A 25,804-nucleotide genomic window follows, 5' to 3' on the forward strand; every position below is an offset into this window, starting at 1 on the left:
GCTTAGTTTGGGATACAGCATCAATAACATTTGTAATTTTACCACTGAAATTATCTACAAGATTATTGACTGAGAACAGGAGAGGATGGGTTCAGAAGAGAAATCCTTCATCTTCACTGCTTTTCTCTATGATATAATGTTTTGTGATGTTTGAACATTTGTATGCATGTGTAATGTACTGTATAGTCTGATCAGTATGCTGTCAAATGAACGGTTCTTTCATGAGACAACCAATGAAATAGTGAATTAATAATAAGAGGAAATCTATACATCCCATATGATGCACTGAATCATACTGTGTTTGTGATCCCTTGCAGGTAACCACTGACCTCCGGCAGTGCTGCACTGATGGTCATACTGGCACTTCTGTCTCTGCTCCCATTGTGGCTGGAATCATAGCTCTTGCCCTGGAGGCTAAGTCAGTCAAATTTGTATTACTCTGTCACAATCATGCTCCTCTATCCTTCACCATCTGTCTTCCGTACCTCTGTCTAGGTCTTCTGCCAACATCTAATCTGAGGGTGCTTTGGCTAGAAAATCTTATGTAGATACTGCATTGTTACGCAGCCAAAACTATCATTGTTTCTCCAAACTACTTCAGATTTTTGTTGCCAGGGTATTTCCTCAATTTTGTACTGAAAATTCAAAGTTTCTGTCCTAATAATACTGTTGTTATTTTAGACATCTGTTAATGTAAAAAAAAAATGTAAAAAAAAAAGAAAAAAAAGAAAAGAAAATGTTTTTTGTGATCCCCTCTCAGGGGAAAATCATGCTACCATTTTTACATTTTTTTACATTACCCATGGGGCTAAGAAGAGCAGTTTCTACACTCAAGTCTTTTTATACTCTAATGAAATATACTCTCAACATGAGCTGTGACTGATACATCTGTGGGAATTTTTCCACTTATGGTCTAGATAACACATCAAGTTCTTGGGTTGCTGTGCTTTTGGTCAAGGTGTTAAAGAATAATAATATTGGCACAACTATCCTCTTATCCTCAAATATTATCTACTTAACAGGGACTGTCCTTACAAGACAAGCAATGACTTTAGGCAATCTGTGTCCTTGTTTTCTTGAAAATGGCTTGATGTAGGCATGGGGTCCTACATTTGTATCCACCTACAGTCCTATATCCAAGTTTGTTAGTAGTAAGTGGACATTGGCACATCTTGAAAGTGATCCTTACATTGCTAGCTCATTTCAGGCTCTGCCTAGATATTTTTATAAACGGTCTTCAAACTTGAAGGACTATTAAGTGAAGTCAGATTGCCCTGAGAGGCTGACTCATCATTTTTTGTCTCAGATCCCTAGTGGTAATTTCCCTTGTCATATTTGTGTACACTGTTATTCTATGATCAAGGGGAATCATTTTAACCGTCCAAGGTCAGGTGTCCACACTGAGGTCAAGGGGAGAATTACATGTAACACTAAATATGTGGTTTACCTGTTAAAATACCCATATAATATGTATTATGTGGGTTTAAACAAAACGGGAGCTAAAAACCAGAATCTGTGAGCGTAAGTGTTCTATTCGTAACTTCGTAATGTTAAATCAACAGTAGCCAGGCACTTCAACAGTCATAACCACAGTCTGAGTGAACTACATTATTTGGGCATTGAGATACTAGTGATTCCAAAGTGACTGAACAAGGAGATTTCACTAACTTGTTTCCTGTGATACAAACATGTGCTATGTTGTTTCTGTGATACAGTTAGGTGCTATTCTGTTGTGAGATTTTGTTTTGTTTGTATGAGACCCTGTGTAGTCATTTGCTGTGTAGTCATTTACTCTGTGGAGTATATCTGTTACCTATGCAGTTTTGGATAACCTATAATCAGCACACCTGTGTAGTTTCAATGTGATTATGCCAGAATACATGCTGAAGAGGGGTGTCTTGCCCAAAACGTCGGTTTGGCAAGAATAAACAGTTTGATGGGAGTGCTGTCCTATTTTTCTTTTGTTGTGGGCATGCAAATCACAAAGGGAGGAAGTTAGGTTGAATGGTTGTTGAAGGTGCCGCTCGGGCATTTTTCTGTCCACACTTGTGTTACTATAGTTACAGCTTGTCTGTTTGCCCTGATTACAGACATTTACAGCATAGATGACCTTGAAAGGGCATTGTTCTAAACACAGATATAAATTAAAATAAAAATCTTTACATTTATTTTATATCTATGGTTATGTACATACTGATACTTTAATCCTATTGAAACTATTACATACAGTACATTAGACCTGTTTGTTCAGACTGTTAAAGAAAGGCCATTGCATTGCTTCTTCCTCACGGGTTTGATAAGAGGATCCATCATGCCTGTATGGTAAATATTAAGCTGGTTATCTTAGCCTAGAATAAATACTGGAAACTACGGAAACAGTCCAAAGGTAACTAAATTATACTAAATTATTATTAAAGTAGGCTAGTGGGTTATGGAAACATTCTGTATATGCATTGTTTTAGACACAATCTCCCCCAAATCTCAGAAAAACACTTGTGTTTCAAATGAGATTCTGTTAGGGCCGAAGAGTTCATTTGGACAACGTGTTGCCTTTGTACAGTGAATAGGCCCCAGTGCTAGCAGACAGTACTGTGTGGCTCATGTTTTGTGATTTCTCCAGTGCTTTTAAAACAATCCAGTGCCATATTTATATATCAGTATTTAACGGTGGCTCAATTTACCCTGACCCCATGTTCATTTTCCCCCTTGATCCTCTTACAATTAACAACTTTAAATTCTCTCTTAGGCTGTAATTCTAACAAAGTATAATGTAGAATAGGAAGCAGGGATATAAGAATGCAGCCACTGCATCATGCATCAACACACAAACATAATTATAAAAAGGTTTCAAACAAAACTAAGGCCTGTAGGGGGGAGTATTAAGCCTGTCAATCCAAAACATCTGTCTGTCTGTCTTTGCAGTTGTTGTTGTTGTTGTTGTTGTTGTTGTTGTGAGTAAGATAGAGTAAAGATTCTTGTGGGAACAGTATTTTTTTAGTTTACTTACTGGAAATGATGACCTTTCTCTGCAACATGTCACATCATCCCTTTATCTTTAAAACGGCTCACAAATAGTTTCATTTACATTAATGGCCACTGTTGTATTTAGTCAGATTTAATTTTTCAGGGGCTATTTTCAGCTGCAGATTCATAGACATTTGGTGCTCTAGGACAATGCATTGATGTGTTTGTAATTGACAGCAATGGAGAGATATTTCAGGATATACGCACAATGTTGTCAGTATGATACATTCATAGTTGGTTTGGGTCTTTTCGTGGGATTTGCTGACCAAAAGAAAAATATAGACATTTACAATCAGTTGTGAGTTGCCTCTTCCTGTATCTTTGTGCCCTTATGTCTGAATGTTGTCAAATGCTGAAGTTGACTTGTGGAGGATCTGCCAAAAACATGGTCATCTCAGCAAACATGGTGGAATAAAATACATTTAACTGAGTTGTCATAAGAGTAAAATGCAAATCCAAATCACTCTGTTTGGCCAAATGAGACTAGCATTGTCTTTGTTCTCTGCAGCCTTTTGCTGACATGGAGGGATGTACAACATCTTCTTGTGAAAACATCCAGACCAGTCCATCTGAAAGCTGATGACTGGAGGACCAATGCTGCTGGACATAGAGGCACACTTCATTCTTCTTCTAATACTAATATTGCCTGTGTTGTCTTTCAAAAACACTGAAGCCTTAGATAATAATACAAGCATAATTATTCTCTTCACGTTGATCCTTGCTTTGTAACTGACATGACTTGACTTAATGTATGTCTTTTTTACAGTCAGCCACCTGTATGGTTTTGGCCTGGTGGATGCAGAGGCCATGGTGCTGGAGGCTACAAAGTGGAGGACTGTTCCTCCTCAGCACACCTGCAGTCAGATGCCTGAGCGACGCACCAGGTGAGGTGAACTGCAGGCGGGTGTGGTATGTAGCTGACTGAGGGAGTTAAAACAGGCTATTAAACAAAGCCAAAACAAAGGCAAGAAAATATGACAAGGCATATCTCACCCTCAGCTTCACCAGTACAACAGTAGATAATGAAGAGAGACCACAGTGTGTTGTGTGTCTAAAGATATTAGCTTCTGACAGTATGAAGCTGATCAAGTTAAGATGCTGTGTGGAGACATGTGGTACAAAAGCAGTGCAGCAAAAATGAGATTGCGTTTCTCTGGGATCCCACAACACAAACACAACAAATACACACAATACATTACTATAATAATTTAAAACTAAAACTATGACTAAGGCTCATGAAGTGCAGTAGTGTGCATGTTCCAGATCAGCAGTTCAGCAATCTAACAGCTTGTGGAAGGAAGCTGTTAATTAGTTTTATGACTGCCTCTGTTGTGGTGTGTGTGTGTGTTCTGCTCTCTCTCTATCTCTCTCCCCGATTTTCATCCCCCCCTCCTCCCTCTCTACCTGGGCACACCTGAGTGTGATCGGTGATTGGCTGGAGTGGGGGAGGTGATAAGAGGGCAGAGGGTGCAGGAACAAGGAGGCTTACACACACACGAGCAGCAGCGCACCAGTGAGGAGTTGTTTGGTCCTCTTTCTTCTCCTTTGAAAAGGTTGGTTTCTCAGTCTCCACGCACGCTTGGGTGCTGGGGCTTCGTGATTTTAGTTTATGTTGCTAGTTTGGGCTGGAGGTTACCGGTAGTCCTGTTTTCGGTTTTCTTTGTTTAGGGTTAGTTTTTTCACTATAGGTAGGTTAGGGGGAGACGCGAGGAACGACGGCCCACTGCGTGGCTGGTCCAGTGTCCTTTTTGTTCCTTCTGGTCGGGACCTTCAGCCCCCTTTTGTTTGTTTCTTTATTGATTGATTTAATTTAGCCTTTTTGAATGAAACCTGAACCTTGTGTCTGGTGTCCGTAATATGCTGCCTCCTCCAACCCCTTGTTTGAGTCTTAATTTAATCATTACAGATGGGGGTCGTAACAATTAGTCTGTTTGTTCGTCCTTTTAGACTCCGGAACCGTTTTCCTGATGGGACCAGTTCAAAGAATGTGTGGAGAGGGTGGGAGGGGTCCCTAACGATATTCAGTGCCCTGCTCCTGCAGCGGCTTAGGAAGAGTTCTTGGACAGAGGGGAGGGAAACTCCGATGACCCTCTCAGCTCCTCTAACCATTCTCTGCAGGGCTTTTTTGTCTGACATACTGCAGCTGGAGTACCATGTCGAGATACAATATGTCAGAACGCTCTCCACCACACCACTATAGAAGGTCCTGAGGATGCTGATGGGGAGAGAGGCTTGTTTCAGCTTCCTCAGGAAGTACAGTCTCTGCTGGGCCCGTTTCGTGATCCCTGAGGTGTTCTTATTCCAGTTCAGGTCCTGCGAGATCTGCACCCCGAGGAACTTGATGTTCTCCACTCTCTCCACTGTGCGGCCACTGATGCTAAGAGGAGTGTGCTCAGGCTGTGACCTCCGGAAGTCGATAATCATCTGCTTCATTTTGTCTGCATTGAGCACCAGATTATTTTCTCTGCACCAACCCTCTAGGTGTTTAACTTCTTCTCTGTACATTGATTACTCATTTCTATGAATGAGTCCCACCACTGTGGTATAGAGCTGCACGATATATCGTTTGAGCATCGTCATTGCAATGTACGTGTGCGCAATAGTCACATTGCAGGGTCTGCGATGTAGGAGGCAAATGAACTCATCTAATTTCAAGGGTACCTGACACACACAGGCTGTGTCCAAATTCAGGGGCTGCAGCCCTCAAAGGGTGCATTTGAAGGCCAATTACGTCACAACGCTGCGCGAAGGCTGTCCAAATTTGAAGGCTCCTTCAAATGCAGCCCACAAATGCAGCCTGCCCTTCCCTCTTTTTGGAGGACGCACCTCTACTATCCTTCACGGCCTGCTATATCCCAAGATCCTTTGCGCACCGCTGCTCAGTCCCGAAAAAGAAGAGGAAGCAAGAGAAAATGGCGACATCAAGTGGCGCAGACATGACATTCAAATTTAAGTAATGGGTTTATACTCGGTTTTTAGTCATTTGAACATCCAACGCCAGATATGTTAAACTTCAAGGGACTATACAACCTCCAAATCTCAACTTTCAGTTAAAATACGTGACACTGGTAATACTATGGTAAATATACTTGTTATTCACCAATGGGTTAATGTTTATTTTGTAATGTTGATAATTCAATTTAGATTTGACACATTGTACACACACAAATAAATGTACACGTTTGATAGATTTGAACCAAAACAGACTTTAATGCATGAACACCTGGTGACGCAACCAGGAAATACTCCGAAGGCTAGACCGTTGTGGCAGGAAGTGAATCACTTTTTTCAGCCCTACGCTACACCGTCCCATTTAACAACGGTGGACGTGGCCTTCAAGGTCTCTCCGAAGGACCCGGCCTTCGTGGGCCGCAAAGGCCGCGTCCTAGAAGGATGCAGCCCCTGAATTTGGACACAGCCACACTGTGCATGCAGACTCTGCATGCGCAGCAATCCACCAATCACATTAGTTCTTATTCAGTGTGCCGAAGCAGACCACGCCCCTGCACATGGAGTGTTTCGCTGGTAACAAGATTGAAAAATGAGCAACGAACAAGAGAAAATAGCCGAAAATGAAGACTTGGTGCCAAAAAGTAAAGCAACGTCAGTTATCTGGAATTATTTTCGCTACAAGGATGATATTGACCAAACACATGTTCTGTGTCGACAGTGCCTTGCATCTGTTGCCACAGCGAGAGGTAACACAACTAATTTGTTTGACCATTTACGTCGGTACCACACAGCTCAGTACGATGAATGCAAAGCCAGATCTGACTGTCATTTTTTTAAAATCATTTTTGTTAAAAAGAAAGATGTTTAGTTTTGCTGTAAAAGATTTCAGTTGTTGAATAAAAGGTTGAACAACCTGTTTATCACTCATTGTTAGTTACTTAATGTAATTATGAAGCTAGAATGTTCCATTTTAAGATGGAGAGCTCAAAAGGTTCAAAGGTTTGTTTATTGTCATTCAATTCACGTTTGCACATGATAGACCGAAACATGTACTCAGGTCCCAGCACAATAAAAGCAAGCAATAAAAGATAACAATAAGAATATCTCTAAAATACAGATAGAAGCCATACTCGTAACATTCACAAAAAGAGGTAAGATCAGTGCAGGTTAATTGTCCACAAGATGGCAGCAGTGCAGCATAACATAAAGTGCTATTCAGGTCATCTGATGAAAATTCCTGTATTTTTTCATATCGCAATATATCGCAGGGTTAAAAAAAATCGCAATGTCAGTTTTTTCCAATATCGTGCAGCCCTACTGTGGTGTCATCCACAAACTTGATGATCTGGTTCCCCTCGTCTCTGGATGCACAGTCGTGTGTTAGCAGTGTAAACAACAATGGACTGAGTACACAGCCTTGAGGAGATCCAGTGCTCAGCATGATGAGTTGGAAGTGTTATTTCCGACCGACTGAGGTCTCTCCGTCAGAAAGTCCCGGATCCAGAGACATGTGGCGGTGTTCAGGCCAAGTAGGAGGAGTTTCTCCATTAGTCTCTGGGGGATGATGGTATTAAATGCTGAGCTGAAATCAATGTACAGGATTCTGGCGTAGGTGTCTTTCTGGTCCAGATGGGTGATGACTGAGTGCAAAGTGGTGGATATTGCATCCTCTGTGGAGCGGTTGGGATGATAAGCAAACTGGTGTGGGTCATGTGATGCAGGGAGGCTGGCTGTGATGTGTGGTTTGACAAGCCGCTCAAAACACTTCATCCCAATTGGTGTCAGTGCGACGGGGCGGTAGTCGTTCAGACAGGACACAACTGATTTATTTGCTACTGGTATTATAGTGGATGTTTTGAAGCATCTGGGGACGATGGCCTGACTGAGGGAGATGTTGAAGATGTCAGTCAGGACATCTGCCAGCTCACCAGCGCAGGTTCTGAGCACACATCCCAGGATGTTATCCGGGCCTTCCGTGGGTTGACCCTGGTTAGGGCCCTGCGTGTGTCTGCTGCGTTTATGGTGAGGGCTGGCCCGATAGATGATAGAGAAGGACCAGCCCACCCTCTGGTTGTCGGGTTTGGTGCTTCAAAGCGTGCAGAGAAGTTGTTGAGCCTGTCTGGAAGAGAAGCATCATCGTCGTTGACCCCCTGCCTGGACTTGTAATCCGTCAGCACTTGGATTCCCTGCCACATCCGCCTGGTGTTTCCTGTGTCTCAGAGGTGTCCCTGGATTTTCTCTGCATAGGTGCCTTTCACAGCCTTGATTCCCTTTGAGAGTGCAGACCTGGCTGAGCGGAGAGCAGTCATATCCCCCGCCAGGAAGGCTGCATCTCGGGCTGTCAGGAGCGAGATGCACCTCTGTTTTTCGGTTGCCACGTGCAGTGAAGGTCTTAATTACAGTGACATCCTCTGTGCACTTTGCAATGTAGCTGGTTACCGCCTCAGCATACTCTTCAATGTCTATCTGATCTCCCTGCGAGGCTGCTGTCTTAAAAACATGTCAAATTTGATAAATACTGTAAACAGTAACCAGTATAGTCTGTTTCTTTGTCATCCATGGAGAAAGTCCCCAGACTTCTTTTTTAAAAAATCTCTTACATTTAAGTGTTGTTGAGTAAGGAGAAACTTCTCAAATATCCTCAAAGGAATAGTTCTCTCTAGAACGAAATTCAGTCATTATCGACTCACCCTCATGCTGATGAGAAGTCCGGTGTAGTTTTTTATTCCTCAAAGTGCAGCTGGAGACCTGCAGGGGTACCGTCCTGCCGTAAAAATCCATATAACAGGCGTCAATGGTGTCATCTGACTCATCTCAGGAACTCTTTTTCATCCTCTTGCAATCATTGAGAACATTGATCCTGCGTCTGGATAAACATGCTCAAGAAACATTTTCAATGTGTGTGGATTAGTGTAAGTATTTCTTACTTCGATATAATACCTTGAGAAACCATTTTTGATACTACAGGGAAAACCTTTTTTCTCTGTAGATCAGGACAGAGAAGGCTCTCTCTCTTTCAACTGCACACTTGTGTAACACATGTTACTTACACAACCTATTCACTGAATTAATGTAACAATTGCCCTATGTAATAATGTAGTAATGACTAGTGAGTAGTCATGATTTGGAATGTGAACATGTTGACGTGTGTTGCGGTTGGTGTGATCCCATCACAAAATGGTCCCTGGAATAACATAGAGGTCTTGACTGCGCATTCTTCTCAAACCTTCTTACTATTGTTGTTGGAGTTTGTTCAGGGACTGCTGCTGTCCTTCACTTACATCCTGATATACTGCCCCCCATTGCTTATGTGCTTTATTGTATCTTTCAGGCACAATGTGGGAGAGTAATCTATTCTGCCAGTGATCATATATTGGATAATACTTGTGCTTATGGCTGTCCCAGGTTTATCCATGCAGGCCAAAGTCTGAATAGCAGCATAACCACCTCTGGGTGTTCAGAAGAACCTGAGCAGCACGTGGCTTACTTGGAGCATGTGGTGGTCAAGGTCCTGATTGTCCACCCACGACGAGGAGACCTGGAGATCAACCTCATATCTTCGTCTGGAACGAGATCACAACTACTAGCCAAGAGGTGAGAGCTACACTGTACAAACCAATGCACTTGGCAGTTCCAACTGCATCTGAAGGCCACCATGGCTTTTTATTAAAGGGTCAATTCTACAGAATGCCCCAGTTGTATCCGACCATGCACATGCTGCTGTAGTTTACAGTTTGCACTAGTCACTGCAACATTGTTGTAAGAAACACTGTCAAATTTTGAAGAAGTTATGTTTCAATGTACCTATGTGGAATTTATTAACGTCACTCCCCACTCTCTGCTAAACCAAGCGTGGCATATTCTTGCAGGCCGTGATGTAGTAACAACAAATATATACCCAGTTTTTGCCTAATTACTAACTCCTAAGTATTTTTTTAAAAAAGCTTTGTTATAACTCTAATGGTGCGTTCAGACCAAATGCGAAGAAAATGTTCACCTCGCGTTGCATGCATGAATTAGATCACAGGGTTATTCATTTGTATTCGCACCAAGCTCTGTGAATTTCAGCATCTGGAGCTTCAAGCACTGTCTGAGGCTGACCGGTGCCCAGTTCTCAGCTGCGGAGCGCCTGTCCATATGTCTTCGAGTTTCTTAATAGGTGTGTTAAAATCAATAAATAGTAACTGTGTCCAGCAAGTAGACGTAGACTGAATTAATCTGTTTTACCACATTGTTATGAATCCAAAACAGAGATTTTGCTTGTGATCTGACTGCAATAAATGGATCAAAATGGCTGTCAGCTAGACAACAAGCAAACAACTTTTAAAATGTTTGTTCCCTAAATGGAATTTGGATCGATCAGGGCTATGCTGTGCTGAGACTTATGTATTTCAAAAACTTACCAGGTAATCCAACTTCCTCGTTCACTTTCCTATATGCCAGCTCCTTATTTGTCCTGTCCCGGTATGAGTAGCTGTATTATCGTACAGCTCTGGGTGTCCACACACGGCCACGATTACTGATTAATATCCTCTCCTCCACTGCTGTTCATGAGTATCTGGACATCAGCAAAGTCAACGTCATGATGTCAGTGTGAATATCAACACTGAAAGGCATGACACAGCGTCATGCGAAATCCACGCTTGAGTTCAATATTTTCACTCATGTGACTGCGCAAATTTGTGTCATTCATGCTGCTCAGAGCAAATAAAAGCAAATTTGCATCTTTTCGCATGTTTTCATTGACTTTGTGTGTAATCTAGACATGCAAATGATTTGCCTTGCATTTAGTCTGAACACACCATAAGACATTTTAAACTGTTTGCTGTAATGCTTTTTGCAACATTAATTGGGAACTTGGGTCAAATTTGGCTGGGGCCAAAAAGTCTAAACTGAATCAATTTAGGAGAAATGCGACCTGGCATCACGTTGTCCAATCACGTATGCTGGCCATCAGACAAGCAGCATGAATGACCAAAAACACGAGGGAGAATTGTGTAATGTTTCCAGTGTAGTGTTATTTTATGCTATTAAATTGGCAGACACCCCAGAATTTGCATTTACCACCAGTCCAATAGAGCGGTTTTAACCCAAAAGGGGGTGGGGGCATGACACAAGGGTAAAGTACCCGGATGGGCTGCTTTCTTCTATTGTCAAAATGGACAAACAATGACTGGTAGGACTACACACTAATAGCAGAGCGACATGGAAGTTTCTCCTCCGTTGTTTAATGGAAGTTGGCAAACCACTTTGAGGTGTCACCTTCTGGATCGGCGGGGGTTAAAGTTTGAAGCATTACATCTCCAACACTGATGCACAACCTGTGGCTATTAGCCACATCACCTGATTCTGTCTGAATGAGGCCTCCCCAATCAATCAATATCTTGCCTTTTCTCTCTGCCCCGCTTTTCCCTCAAAGGTCCACTGGGTATTAGCCTGCCATTAGCCAACTATTTCAGTCAGCATTCTCCTCGCTTCCACTATCTGCCACTGTGTCACTGTTTTCAAAAAGACCTAAGTTTGCTTCCAACTACACTTACCACTTTTTATTTCTTTCAGCAGCACTATCATTTCAAGGTTAGTTGCATATGTAGATGCAGCTTTAAATTTTGCAACATTTTTGTTTCTTAGCTGTTATTTATAATAAAATTATTTATAAATAAGAATTATGTGTGACAGAAATACATTCATCAGCTGTGGAAAAAGAAGCACTGGTTTTGGATTAAGAGCAGCAGACTTGATATGTTCACTGCCCACGGTGTCTTTCGACCAACTTGACTGGCCAGACCAGCCCTCAGAGGAGAGGGGAGAGAGCCAGGATTGGAGCCATAATAATCCAGCTTGGATTCAAGGCTGCTCTGGGTTGATTTCTGGTCACAGGACTATGAAATGGACAAATGGGACTCATGCTGGCCAAGCAATGGGAAATCAGAGACTGTTGTGTCTGTATCCTTACAGAGACCTGTCTCCACCACAACATTTAATGTATATATGTGTATAAATAACTGTATATGTGTTCTATGTTTTATGTAGCATAAAGGAGTTCACAAACTTTAATTTCAGTATGCAACCCAGTGTTGTATAATGACAAATAAATCACTCTGAACATTTAACCTTCTTAGCTTAACTTCTGTTGGTCTTATTTCACCTTACTGTTATGTCTACAGGTTGTTTGACAGTTCCAACGAGGGTTTCAGGAACTGGGAGTTCATGACAGTTCACTTCTGGGGGGAGAGGGCAGAGGGCACATGGACTTTAGAGATTATTGACTCACTGTCAAAACTACGCAACCCTGAGGTGCTGGGTAAGGTTCAAAAACGTATGCATGCTCAGGCACACATTTGTATTTAGATTTACAACTGAAGCTGTCCTTATCCAGAGCAAACTATGAAAAGCATAGTAAATATCAACATTATTGTTGTTATTGTTGTTGTTGCTTGGCACAGGCAATCTAAAAGAATGGAGACTGATCCTCTATGGCACATCTCAGAACCCTTACCATCCCAGCAGTGGTCTGCACTCCCATTCAACAATGTTGGATATACAAGCCCCAGACGAGATCCTGGAGGAGCCAGAGATGGAGGAGAAAGAGGAAGATGAGTACAATGGTGAGAGAATCACACTTTCACATATAAACTGAGATAATAAGTGTATTCTATTGCTGTTATTTTAAAAAAATTGCAACGCAGAATCAATCAAATCTAATAAAAATATTTTTACAATATTTTCAGCACTCACACTTATTATGAGTTAACGAATGAAAAAGATATCATACATTAAACACATATGTTATAGATGTGCAAAGAAGGTTGGTTGGTTAGATGTAGGGGAAAAAATATTTTCTGTAAAATTAAAAATAAAATTTGAAAAAATATCTATTTTAAAAAACAATACATTTTCAAGCTGTTTCATTTTCATGTAGACCACAGACAGACAAGAACATTTATGAATTGAGACAGCTGTTACAGTTATAAATAATGTCTTCGAATTGGCAATACATTTCTTTGACCTTTTAGTTAGACTAAAACTAAATATTTGTTTGTCTCCTGGTCTAAAAGAGTAAAACTCATCTGGTCACATGCAATAGAATAATGAATGGAATAACACTGTTGTGGACAGAGATTTATAATCGTTTTTTATGGGTGATGATGACGGTGGTGTTAATCATAAACAATGTGGTGTTTAATTAAGGACCATGCCACAGTCAGTGTGGAAACCAAGGCTGTGATGGACCAGATGCTGACCACTGCCTCAACTGTGTCCATTTCAGTTTAGGCAGCATGAAAAGTGACAGGTAAGAGTTGATAGAAGGAAACAGAACCAGACATGATACAGTGGAAAGTAACTATGTGTAATTTATAGTTAATACAATTAATAATTTAATTTTCAGTGAATTTTACTCCGATGATTAGCCATAATAATTCTACAAGTTTGCATGTAGGCAGGGTTAACAGCATCTTATTGTGAACCTTGCCTACATGCAGTTGATTGCCTCCTCCCCTTTATTCCAGCCTGCACTGAATTAGCTCTTAATTAGGGGAGGTTATATAAGATGATGGGAGTCTCTGTATAGTTTGACTCTGATGGTGTCAGTTTGTTGCCTAACAACAAACAGTGACATCATATATCAGCAAATGTTTATGACGTGGTGATCACAAAGACAGTAAGATCATTCCCCAACCAGAAGGCCTGCATAGTGGAGAGATGAGGGCTCTATCCAGAGCCAAAAAAGTTGCCTTTTGGTCAGATGACAAGGAAGCACTGCCAAAGCAAGAGTGAAAGCTCTTATTAAGGAGGCAAAGAGGAGACATCAGCAGAGACTGGAGAGGGACCTCAACACCAACAGCACAAAAGCAGGAGTGCCTCAATTATGTGTGAGGCCACATTATCAGATGAGCTCAACACTTTTTTTGTTCGCTTTGATTTTCTCAACAAAGAGTCACCTGTAAAGTCTACTCAACCTCCAGAGGACCAGCCACTGTCAGTAACCACAGGAGACTGTTCCCATTTGCCTCAAGACAGCCATCATTGTCCCTGTACCTAAAAAGTTTTCTGTGTCTAGTCTTAATGACTACCGCCGCGTGGCTCTAACCTCCATCCTGATGAAGTGCTTTGAGAAACTGGTTCTTCAGCACATCAGAGACAACATCCCTGCCAGCCTGGACCCTCACCAGTACGCTCTCAGAACCAACAGATCCACAGAGGATGCCATATCTACTGCCCTTCACTCAGTCTTCACGCACCTGGAAAATAAGAACAGCTACATCAGGATGCTGTTTGTTGACTGCAGCTTAGCATTCAACACAATCTCGCCATTAAACTGATTGGAAAACTAAACACTCTAGGCTTCAGTAAAACACTCTGCAACTGGACACTGGACTTCCTCAAAAGCAGACACCAGAGAGTTTGGATTAGCAGTCGCACCTCCTCTACGTTAGTGCTCAGCACTGGAGCCCCTCAGGGCTGTGTGCTCAGGGCCCTACCTCATACTGTACACCCATGACTGCACTCCCAGACCTCAGGAGATCTCTATTGTGAAGTATGAGGATGACACCACCATCACCGGCCATATATAAACAATAATGAGTGTTGATATCGGGAGGAAATCAACAATTATGCAGAGTGGTGCACAGAGACCAATCTACTGTCAGCAAAACCAAGGAGCTGATAGTTGATTTTAGAAAAAAGGAGGCAAAGACACACCCCTGTCTACATCAGTGGAGCTGAGGTGGAGCAGATTACACATGTGGACAAAATTGTTGGTACCCTTCTGTTAAAGAAAGAAAAAGCCACAATGTTCACTGGAATAACTTGAAACTGACAAAAGTAATAATAAATAAAACAATTACTGAAAATTAACTAATGAAAATCAGACATTGCTTTTGAATTGTGGTTCAACAGAATCATTTTAAAAAACAAACTGATGAAACTGGCCTGGACAAAAATGATGGTACCCCTAGAAAAGATTGAAAATAATTTGAGCATAGGGACATGTTAAACTAAGGTGTGTCCTGTAATTAGCATCACAAGTGTCTTCAAACTTGTAATCAGTCAGTCTGCCTATTTAAAGGGTGAAAAGTAGTCACTGTGCTGTTTGGTATCATGGTGTGTACCACACTGAACATGGACCACAGAAAGCTAAGGAGAGAGTTGTCTCAGGAGATTAGAAAGAAAATTATAGACAAGCATGTTAAAGGCAAAGGCTATAAGACCATCTCCAAGCAGCTACACGTTCCTGTGACTACAGTTGCACATATTATTCAGAAGTTTAAGGTCCACAGGACTGTAGCCAACCTCCCTGGACGTGGCCACAAGAGGAAAATTGATGACAAATTGAAGAGACGGATAATACGAATGGTAACCAAAGAGTCCAAAACAACTTCCAGAGATTAGAGGTGAACTCCAAGGTCAAAGTACATCAGTGTCAGGTCCCACCATCCGTCGCTGTTTGAGCCAAAGTGGACTTAATGGAAGACGACTGAGGAAGACTCCACTGTTGAAAGCAAATCATAAAAAAGCGAGACTGGAATTTGCCAAAATGCATATTGATAAGCCACAAAGCTTCTGGGAGAATGTCCTTTGGACAGATGAGACAAAACTGGAGCTTTTTGGCAAGTCACATCAGCTCTATGTTCACAGACGCAAAAATGAAGCATACAAAGAAAAGAACACTGTACCTAGTGTGAAACATAGAGGAGGCTTAGTTATGTTCTGGGGCTGCTTTGCTGCATCTGGCACAGGGTGTCTTGAATCTGTGCAGGGTACGATGAAATCTCAAGACTATCAAGGCATTTTGGAGCGAAATGTGATACCCAGTGTCAGAAAGCTTGGTCTCAGTCGCAGGTCATGGGTCCTCCAACAGGATAATGACCCAAAACACAGATAAAAACACCCAAGAATGGCAAAGAACAAAACATTGGACTATTCTGAAGTGGCCTTCTATGAGACCTGATCTAAATCCTGTTGAACATCTGTGGAAAGAGCTGAAACATGCAGTTTGGAGAAGGCACCCTTCAAACCTGAGACAGCTGGAGCAGTTTGCTCATGAGGAGTGGGCTAAAATACCTGTCGACAGGTGCAGAAGTCTCATTGAGAGTTACAGAAATCGCTTGATTATCCTGTGCAGGATCGACACCGCTTAAACTCTCCATTTACAGAAACAGAAATCTTGCTTACAATTAACTCAATGCCCATAAATAAAAGTCCAGGACCAGATGGTTTTTCAGTTGAATTTTATAAGGAATTCTGGTCGGAGATTCAACCGATTTTCATGGCAATGATTTTGTTTGTTTTACATAAAAGTGGTAAAGACCCCCTACAGTGCTCATCATATAGACCTATAAGTCTCTTGGATCATGATTATAAGATCATCAGTAAATTATTAGCAAAAAGACTGGAGTCTGTTTTGCCTAAGTTGATTATTCCAGACCAGTCGGGTTTTGTAAAGGGGAGATATGCTGCTGACAATATAAGTTTTGAATGTAATAAACTGTTTCAATAACCGGCAAGAGCCTTCCCTTCTTCTATCTTTAGATGCAGAGAAGGCTTTTGATAGGGTTGAGGGGAGTTTTCTTTTTTCAGTTTTACAAAAAATTAATTTGGGTGTTAACTTTACTGAATGGATTAAAATGATTTATAATTGTCCAAAAGCTGCAGTCATAACCAATGGCAGCTGCTCTGACTTCTTTTCCCTAACCAGAGTGTCGCCATTGGTTTTTGGTATGGTGTTCGAACCACTGGCAGCAAGTGTAAGAGATAACACAAGCATTCAAGGTTTAAAGATTAATAATTATGAACATAAAATGTCCTTATATGCTGATGATATTCTTCTAGACATTACAGACCCAGAGTAATCAATATCACACTTACAAAACACAATTCAACAATTTGGAAGTTATTCCGGATATAGGATAAATTTCAATAAATCTAATGCTGTTCTCTTACACGTGGCGCCAACGGAAAAAATGCTTACATCCTGTTGCTTTCATTGGACACCAGAAGGCTTTAAATATTTGGGTATGAGTATTAATCCTACTTTAGATAATCTCTTTAAGGAAAATTACACCCCCCTTGTACACAGGATTAAATCAGACTTGTTAAAATGGTCCTCCCTACCACTATCACTATTAGGACGAATAAATGTTATCAGAATGAATGTTCTACCAAGATTTAACTTCCTCTTCCAGATGTTACCATGTTTCTTAGCTGTGGATTTTTTTTAAATTATTAAATGGCTGCATCTCAAAATTCATTTGGAGCAATAAGAAACCTAGGATCAGCCTAATGACCCTCATGAAGCCGGAATCTATGGGAGGTCTTGGTCTCCCTAATCTGCAATATTACTTTTGGGCAGCCCAGTTAAGGAACATGGTATCATAGATATTGGGGAGACAGGAGTCCCTTTGGGTTCAGATGGAAGCAGAGTTGTTTAAACCTCTGCCCCTGGTTTCTCTCTTATTTATAAATCACTTTGAAAAGATAAAAAAAAAATGGACAAATGTTTCTCTGTTCTTAATACTCTGTTAACATGGAAAGACTGTAGGAAAAAATATGGCATCACCTCTTGTACCTCTATTAACTCCCCTATTTATCAAAATCCAGATCTGAACATTCAAACAACTATCAACATAGGGGAATGGACAAACTCTGGTTTAATACAATTTAAAGACTTATTTAAACTGAACACGCAATTAAAATAGTTTATTGACTTAAGATCGGAATACAACATTCCCAACAAAGACTTTTTTAAATATTTACAAATTCCGAGTCTTGTTCATTCACTTATTAAAGTAAACAAATTGCGGTTTGGACTCTCTGAGATAGAAGATATATTAATGTCCTCAGAGACAATAAAGGGGAAGATGAGTGAATTTTATAATACTCTCTCAAGAGGGGGTCAGTCATCTTTCCAGATACTAATGAAGATATGGGAGAAGGAGCTAGGGATGGTCTTTGAAGAAAATACCTGGTTAAATATCTGCGAAAGAACACATTTCCCATTCACTAGCAACAAAATTAAGGAATCTAATTTTAAATTAATCCATAAACTATATCTAACACCGACAAAAATGCACAAAATCTCAAAGGATATCTCAGCAAAATGTCCTCGATGTAAAAGGATGGATGGAACATTTATGCATATGTTTTGGGAATGTGATCTTTTACAAAGTTTCTGGAACTCAATTCATTCCTTCACACAGTCAGTTTTGAAAATAAAATTTGATTTAAGCCCCAGTTTGTATTTGTTAAATGATACGTTGAATCTTCAGTTAGATCGGAAAAAATGCAGGATATTAATTCATGGATCAGATTTTACTATTTTTACCATTAGAAATATTAACCTTGGAAAAATTTAATTGTAGTCATATTTTTCAAAAAATTTGGTTACCATTACTTTCAAGTTTGGAGAAATTTTCTAAAGGGGGCTAATGATTAGCTTAGTTTAACCCCAAATCTGTACCTTGCGTAGCTAGGTAGACCTTAACGTAAAATGTACACTATGTGTATGTATGAGTATGTAAATATGTATGTATTATGTGTAACCTGTATATATGGGGGTGTATAGGTATAGGTATATGTACATGTAGGGCCTATGGGCATGCATGTGTGTATGTATGGGCATGTATGTACATATATGTGCAAATACTCCACTGATATCAGTGAATATGTGTTGCTGCCTTTTTACTTTTTATTTTCATTTTCTTCTGATGTGTTCTGTATTCTGTTTTGTTATTGTTTTCTTTTTTCTTTGGGAAATACGGGGAGGGTAGGGATGTGGGTACAAAAAAGAGGGAGGAGGGAGGGAAAGGAAGGGGAAAAAAGGGAAAAAAACTGTACAGTCACTCTGTCACTGATACTGTATCAGGATAGATATTTTTGTTGTCTTTTGTGCTGAATTATTGTGAAAAAAAAAAGAAGAAATCGCTTGATTGCAGTGATTGCCTCAAAAGGTTGTGCAACAAAATATTAAGTTAAGGGTACCATCATTTTTGTCCAGGCCAGTTTCATGAGTTTGTTTTTAAAAATGATTGTGTTGAACCACAATTCAAAAGCAATGTCTGATTTTCATTAGTTAATTTTCAGTAAATTTTTATTTATTATTACTTTTGTCCATTTCAAGTTATTTCAGTGAACATTGTGGGTTTTTCTTTCTTTAACGGAAGGGTACCAACAATTTTGTCCACGTGTGTATAGGTTCCTGGGAATAAACTCACAGAGAACCTATCATCACCACCATTAGTGACATCAGTCAAGTGAGATGTCTGCACAGAGCCCAAAGGATCCAAATAGACAATACCCACCTGAGCCAAAGTCTGTTCACCCTGCTGCCATCTGACAAAAGATACAGAAGTATCTGCTGCCATACCACCAGAGTATGGAGCAGCTTCATTCCTCGGCTGTGAGACTCTTTAATTCATCCTCCACACTCCACTGCATGAAGTAGTTTGTTTTTTTCTTATGTAGCATAAAGGGACTTGAACAGAAATTTCTGTTTACAACCCTGGTGTAGTAAAATGATCAATTAATGAACTTGAACCCTTAACCTTTAAATCTGTGTGCTCCAGTATACTTCAGACTACATTTCTGAATTTCCGAGCAGTGAAGCAATACAAGCAAGTTGAGCAGCACTGTCAACTCCATGTGAAGCAATACCCTTGCTGTTTTACTGTTACTGCTCTATCACTTTTGAGCTCAAAAATGTTTTGGTTGTGAAGCTCAGCCTACTGGAGTTCAACCAATTAAAAAATCCTTACACCAAGGCCAGCTCAGTTTCTGAGACATATTTAAAATATGTTCAGCTGTAAGCTAACTCTCTTTGCATATTTGATTTTAGAACCTGTGTGAGCCACTGTCCACTGGGATATTACGAGGACATAGCGTCTCGTCGCTGTAGACGCTGTTATAAAGGCTGTGAGAGATGTGTTGGCCGATCAGCTGGCGACTGTCACTCCTGTCGAAGAGGAATTTACCTTGACACACTCAACTCCAGCTGCAGTGATACCTGCCCCCCAGGTTACTTTGCTGATGACAGTAAGTCAACACATCCACAGTGTAGACCAAACACAATTGACCTTTTATGAGAGGTGCAGTATGTAAGAATTGGCCACCTGTTGAATTGATGCTTAAAGCAAATAGGGGTCAGTAAATGACCACAGTCACTGCTAACTGCTGCTTATTGTAGCAGCCAATAGCTAGTTAACTCAGTTGGCAGGGCAGCTATAGCGGTCCGGACTGTGAACTCAGGACACCGGGGAAGTGTTTGTGTTTACATGGCTAGCAAGGGAGCTTTGGACTCGGACGGTCTGGGGCTAGCTGGTTAGCATGCTAATTTCAGTATATATACTTGCAACATACAGAAATCACATATCAAAACTGTTATTTTTTCACATTCTGTATATAATTTTAGTTCATCTTAACCAAACTAAAATTCGTACATATTGCACCTCTAAATATATGATATGTAGCATGTCATGTAGATCGGGGGTTGCCCTTTCTTTCCATGATCTTATACAGTATATTTTCAGTGTTCTTTGCCGATTGGCTGATGGACTGGTGTGTGGTTATTGACAACATCATTCAAATGTCTGGATGTTACATACATGCACACACACAAACAACTACGTTTATCTCACCTTCCTAAAACACTGTCCCTCAGAAATATATTGTAAACACAGCACATGCAAAAGGAGTAGCAAAGTAGGTGGGTTAGGTCCCATGAACTTGCCTTTTTCAAAGTCACTCTGTGGGCTAGATGGGGAGTAAAGGGAAAGATGCAACAACGACAAACCCCACCAAGTAAAGGATAAATACAGCACAAATAGCCTGTTATAGGGAAGTTATAGGGAATATTATTAGGGCCCAATCCCCGTTTGAAATGCGATGAATCTTTATTCTCTAAAATTAATTGCTATTTTGAGGGTCAACACAGTCAAAAATTCATGAAAGTTTACGCAATATTCAAACTTGGTGGAAATGTACGTATTTTATGGTTTCGGCCATGGGTGTAGTGAAATGGCTTGCTAGCGCAGCCTTTGATGAATTCCCTGGGGGGTCCGTGTATCATCTGACCATTCAATTATTCCATTTAATGTGGCAAACGAAAAACAAAACATTTTTCTGTTTTTTTGTATGCACCAAACATTGAAAACTGGTGTATGTTTTCCTATTTTCAGCCCAAAATGAAAAATATAATAAACAAGGAAACCAAAACGAAATAATAAATCTAATTTACATTTTCCGTTATTGTTATACCATTTCCCACGGTACATTTCTGCTGTGTGGCCACGCTTTGCACATGCACAATGTATAGTCGCTCTGTATCCATGGGGAGCAACAACACACCGGTCTGAGCGCCAAAAGTCCCACGGTCCAGTCCATTGACTGTGTACAGTCTATGGTCCAGTCCCAGTAGACCACTGGAGTCCCACGTTCTAATGGCCTCACTCGAGCCATACATGTCTCTAATTAATGGCATGTTTATGAATGGAGTGACATATCAGGAGATCTCAGAAAAGTTCAGAGAAATGGGTTTCCAGCGAGGAAGCTCTGAAATCACACAGAGACGCCGCATTATCGCCGCAGCAGCGGTTCGCCAATTCTCCGCCGTTGGTTGTTCACACAGAACCAAGCAGCTCCGGCGTAAAAGACAAACCAGACATTGTGCATGTGCAAAGTGTAGCCACACAGCAGAAATGTACTGTGGGAAATGGTATAACAATAACGGAAAATGTAAATTAGATTTATATTATTTAGTTATAATTGTCAGGCCGAGACTCAATACAGGACTCAATAGCTGAGGTGTCAGTGAGCTGCTTTTATTGAGTTTTAACAAGGCTCTCTCGAGAGTGATTTCCAAAACAAATGGACTGTGAAAATTACTCTATGAGAATCTATCGGAAGGGAAAAACTAGGCTTAAACAAAATTCACTCCTAGGGAGGAAAACTAGCTATCAAAATCAAAATCACTCTTAAGGAGGAAACTCTAAGTACAAAATTTATCAAAATCAAAATCACTCCTAAGGAGGAAATCAACGGGCTTCAAAACATTAACCATATAAAACAATAAACAGAAAATCTCTCCCAAGGGAGGCTGACAAAAGGACTTAAACTAATGACTATGAAAATTTAACAGAAATTCACTCTTACGAGGATACAACAAAAACTCACGAATACGCTGTGGCTTTGGATCAGGACTATGGTTTAGGCTTCTGTGGTCGGACATGAAACGAGACACTTTGGCACAGGACAAAGGGGAACGCAGACTTTTAAACACATGAGGGAAATGGGGCACAGGTGGACACAATCAGGAATCAGGGGAGACAGGCAGGTGACACAAGAGGAAGGGCAAGTGATCTGAAACGAGAGGAGAGTTAGATTTTCAAAATAAAACAGGAAATGACCAGACAATAACCCAAGACGAGACAACCTCACCGCGGTGTGACAATAATGTGTGACAATAATTATTCGTTTTGGTTTCCTTGTTTATTATATTTTCCGTTTTGGGCTGAAAATAGGAAAACAAACACTAGTTTTCATAGAATGGAATAACTGAATGATCAGATGATACACGGACCCTAGGGCTACTTTCACTTACATGTGTTAAAGTTTATACACGTGTATCACACCAATGTTTTAAAAACTTGAGTTTTCGCTGAAGGGATTGGTTGTGGTGGCTTTGCAAATGTTGATGATTAGCCACAAAACAGGAAGTTGCTGTAACTCAACTGTACATGGTCGAATTTGCACCAAACTTCACGTTTGGTAACCGTCATTCAGTTAAAACCGTAGCACCCCCATTTGGAAGCAGGAAATTACAAACAATTATGTACTTCTGGATGACCAGATCTGTTTCAAACATGGTGAGAAAATACTGAAGACCTTGATGATGCTGTATTGTGAAGCTTGTGAGTATTCGCATGGATGTGGTGGCGCGAAGATCGATGATCTGCTGTAAAACAGGAAGTTGTTGTAACTGTATTATACATTACTGAATTTCCCCTAAACTTCACATGTTTGATAAGAGCCCTGAACATGTTAACTTGCCAATATTCACTCAGAGTCATAACGCCACCTAGTGGCAACTAGAAATTACATTTTTCTATACGTCTATGTATTCCTCCATGCAGGTTGACCAAATCCAGCCCAAAGTTGGTCAGAAATGCCTTAAGACCTTGACGACTGTAAAGATTGTGAGTTCTCATTGGATGCCAATGCCGTATCAAGGCATTGTTCATTACGACCACGAAGTTGGTCCAATCTTCCCCAATTTCACATATTTCATCACAGTCCCACCTTATAACACTACATGCCACTTAGGAGCTATAGTCATTACGCTACCTACTGGCAAAGGAAGTAAGCCTTCCGTGACAATCGTCATTTGATTTACATAACATTTTCATGGTGAGCACTATTCTTGATATATTTGTGTGCTGAACGGTCGAAGTCCAGCTGCTGGGCTACAGCTGGCACACGCGCCGACACACGCAGGGGTGCGAGGACCCGTTGATCACTGCTTGCAGTTTCAGTTGGGGTTATATTTCCTTGAGGCCTGGTATTAAATTGTCTTGAGGCCCACTGGTTTGTTGATTCAGAGTCGGTGTGCTTATCATATTCCAAAAATCAGTGTAGCAGTAGAAATAGAAATGGCAATTATTGTTGTGATCAATGTTGTATGCCACGTTTCAAATGAAACTTTCTGTGTTGCATTCTCTTTTGGAAAACACTGATTATCTTTTTTTAATTGTGTTTTGCCTTGACTTTTTTTCCGGATTTTTTTTTTACCATAGGTCACGCTATGAAGCAATGTTTTTATTAGTGCATCCTTGTTTTGTTTTAGGCATCATACTTACTACTATCCCCGTCAGTGGTGGTAATGTTCCAAGAACTGTAGCAATGCACCAGAAAAAGATGGGGAAGAAGGTTTATTACATTAGATTACATTACATTTATTACAAGATTATCTTGTCCCGGCACGGACAAGACACATGGCAGGCCTGAAGATGATGTCAAGGCAGTTTCATGCAGCATCGCTATGACAATCAGCTAAGAATCCTGCCTATGTTAAGGGTGTACTATCTGCGGTTAAAAACTAAATTGAGAAGTTTACCTAGTAAAGCAAGTGAGTCGAGTCGTGTCGTGTATAGCCAAGACGTACCATGTAGCGCAAACACATCTTTAGACTTACTCCAGCGTACACTAGGGTCACTACTTCAGCTTACAAAGTTTTTAACACAACTATGACAATAACAGTCATAATCTTTTTATTGATTAAACTCATATAGTGTGTAGTATTTTTTTTTTTTTTACATAAATACATGTAAATTGTAAAGAAAATCCAGGACACCTAATTTTGCTATTTTCATTACTATATGAATGCTTGTGTATTCTGTCTTGCCAGATCAGAGACAGTGTGTGAAGTGTCATGAAACTTGTATGAGATGCCTGGGGTATGCAGACAGATGCACTGCCTGCAAAGAAGGCTATAGGTATGTAAACCAGCCACACCCGGGACACACTGCTTGGCTCTACCTGAGTGTGACGGCTACCCTGCTGAGCTGCTGCGGCTAACACATGTGCGGTGTCCACATATAGACAAAAATCTGTAGTGAAGGTATAATGTTGCTGGTACGATGTCAATATGACTATCCACAGAGCTTTTACACTGTCTATTTTTTCTGAGAATCACGTGCATCTCACAGAAAGTAGGTGAGACAGGAATCTCTAGATGATGCTCTGCTGTAGCTGCTCTAACCTTTTAACATGGGTGCCAAAATGAAAAGCAAGAGGCAATGTGTCCTGAGCATTAGACTGCCATTTATATTTCAACTTTGTTTTAAAACTATGTATTGTAATTCAGTTGTGGGGTTTTGATTATAGTCTGGCTGGGGTCACTTGTGTTCCTGAATGCACCACTGGAACCTTCTTCAATCTGGAAGAGATGACGTGCAGCTCATGCCATTCCTCTTGTAGGACGTGCACAGGTCAGTGTGTTTGTCAGGTATATGCAGTTTTTTTCTGATTTGGACACCTGGGGTAAACAAGACCTGTGGCATAGCACATAAAGTTGAAAACATTCAGGTATAGGAGTCAATATATTTTGGTCTTTCCAAAAGTGCCTGTGTGCTTCTGATAATGTGTTGTAAAAGTGACCTGGAGGTTTTCATCTTGCATGACATTGAGTTTCATGATGGCTTCCCAGGGCCAGGTAAGGAGGAGTGCATCCAGTGTGCTGAGGGCCACCTACAGCAGGAATGGAGGTGTGTGCAGACATGTACTCCTGGCTACTACTCTGGAGAGGCAGCAGGAGTCCCTCATAAGATGTGTCACAGGTGTGTGATTCAGTCTGACAAATATCCCTGGTTCATCTCTGCATTACTTGAAAATGTTTTTCATTAATAACAGTGCTGCCAGTAAATATCCAAGTAGTCAGTCAGTCAGTCAGTCAGTGATGTTTCTCATTTGTGATGTTTCTCATTTGTAATAATTCAAACTGCTGTAAAATCTCAATCTTAGCTTGTTCTTTTATCAGTTACATTAGACTTATGCTGACATTTTCTGGTGCAGAGGCAGAAGGAACCATATCCGTGTTGCTGTGTCATGCAACATTAATAGGGAGTTTTGGGTTAAATTAGGCTATCAAGAATAATGACTGATTATCAGGGATAATTATTAATTATGATAAATAATACGATCCAATTTACATTAGATCACCTCGGGGCACCACACTTGAAGAAGGGAAAAGATAGCCAATTCACCAAATCAGTCTCATAAAAAGGTACTAAATTGTCAGTTTGTGACTCTGATTAATAATTAACTTAACAACTACAAC

The 25,804-nt window shown here is 40.6% G+C and overlaps 1 protein-coding gene across 2 annotated transcripts in view; it reads left to right on the forward strand.

Moving 5' to 3' along the window:
* pcsk6 (proprotein convertase subtilisin/kexin type 6) overlaps window positions 1-25,804 on the forward strand; it is a 46,368-nt gene that overhangs the window by 13,894 nt on the left and 6,670 nt on the right. For both annotated transcript variants that reach the window (XM_073463738.1, XM_073463737.1), the window contains exons 9-19: window positions 318-418; window positions 3,533-3,636; window positions 3,791-3,908; window positions 9,382-9,570; window positions 12,144-12,280; window positions 12,423-12,584; window positions 13,168-13,270; window positions 19,811-20,007; window positions 24,374-24,461; window positions 24,853-24,956; window positions 25,175-25,304. In XM_073463738.1, the coding sequence (XP_073319839.1) occupies window positions 318-418; window positions 3,533-3,636; window positions 3,791-3,908; window positions 9,382-9,570; window positions 12,144-12,280; window positions 12,423-12,584; window positions 13,168-13,270; window positions 19,811-20,007; window positions 24,374-24,461; window positions 24,853-24,956; window positions 25,175-25,304 (1,433 nt within the window). The remainder of the gene's footprint in view (window positions 1-317; window positions 419-3,532; window positions 3,637-3,790; window positions 3,909-9,381; window positions 9,571-12,143; window positions 12,281-12,422; window positions 12,585-13,167; window positions 13,271-19,810; window positions 20,008-24,373; window positions 24,462-24,852; window positions 24,957-25,174; window positions 25,305-25,804) is intronic.

Source organism: Pagrus major, chromosome 4 (assembly GCF_040436345.1).
Source record: "Pagrus major chromosome 4, Pma_NU_1.0".
NCBI classification, from domain to species: Eukaryota; Metazoa; Chordata; class Actinopteri; order Spariformes; family Sparidae; genus Pagrus; species Pagrus major.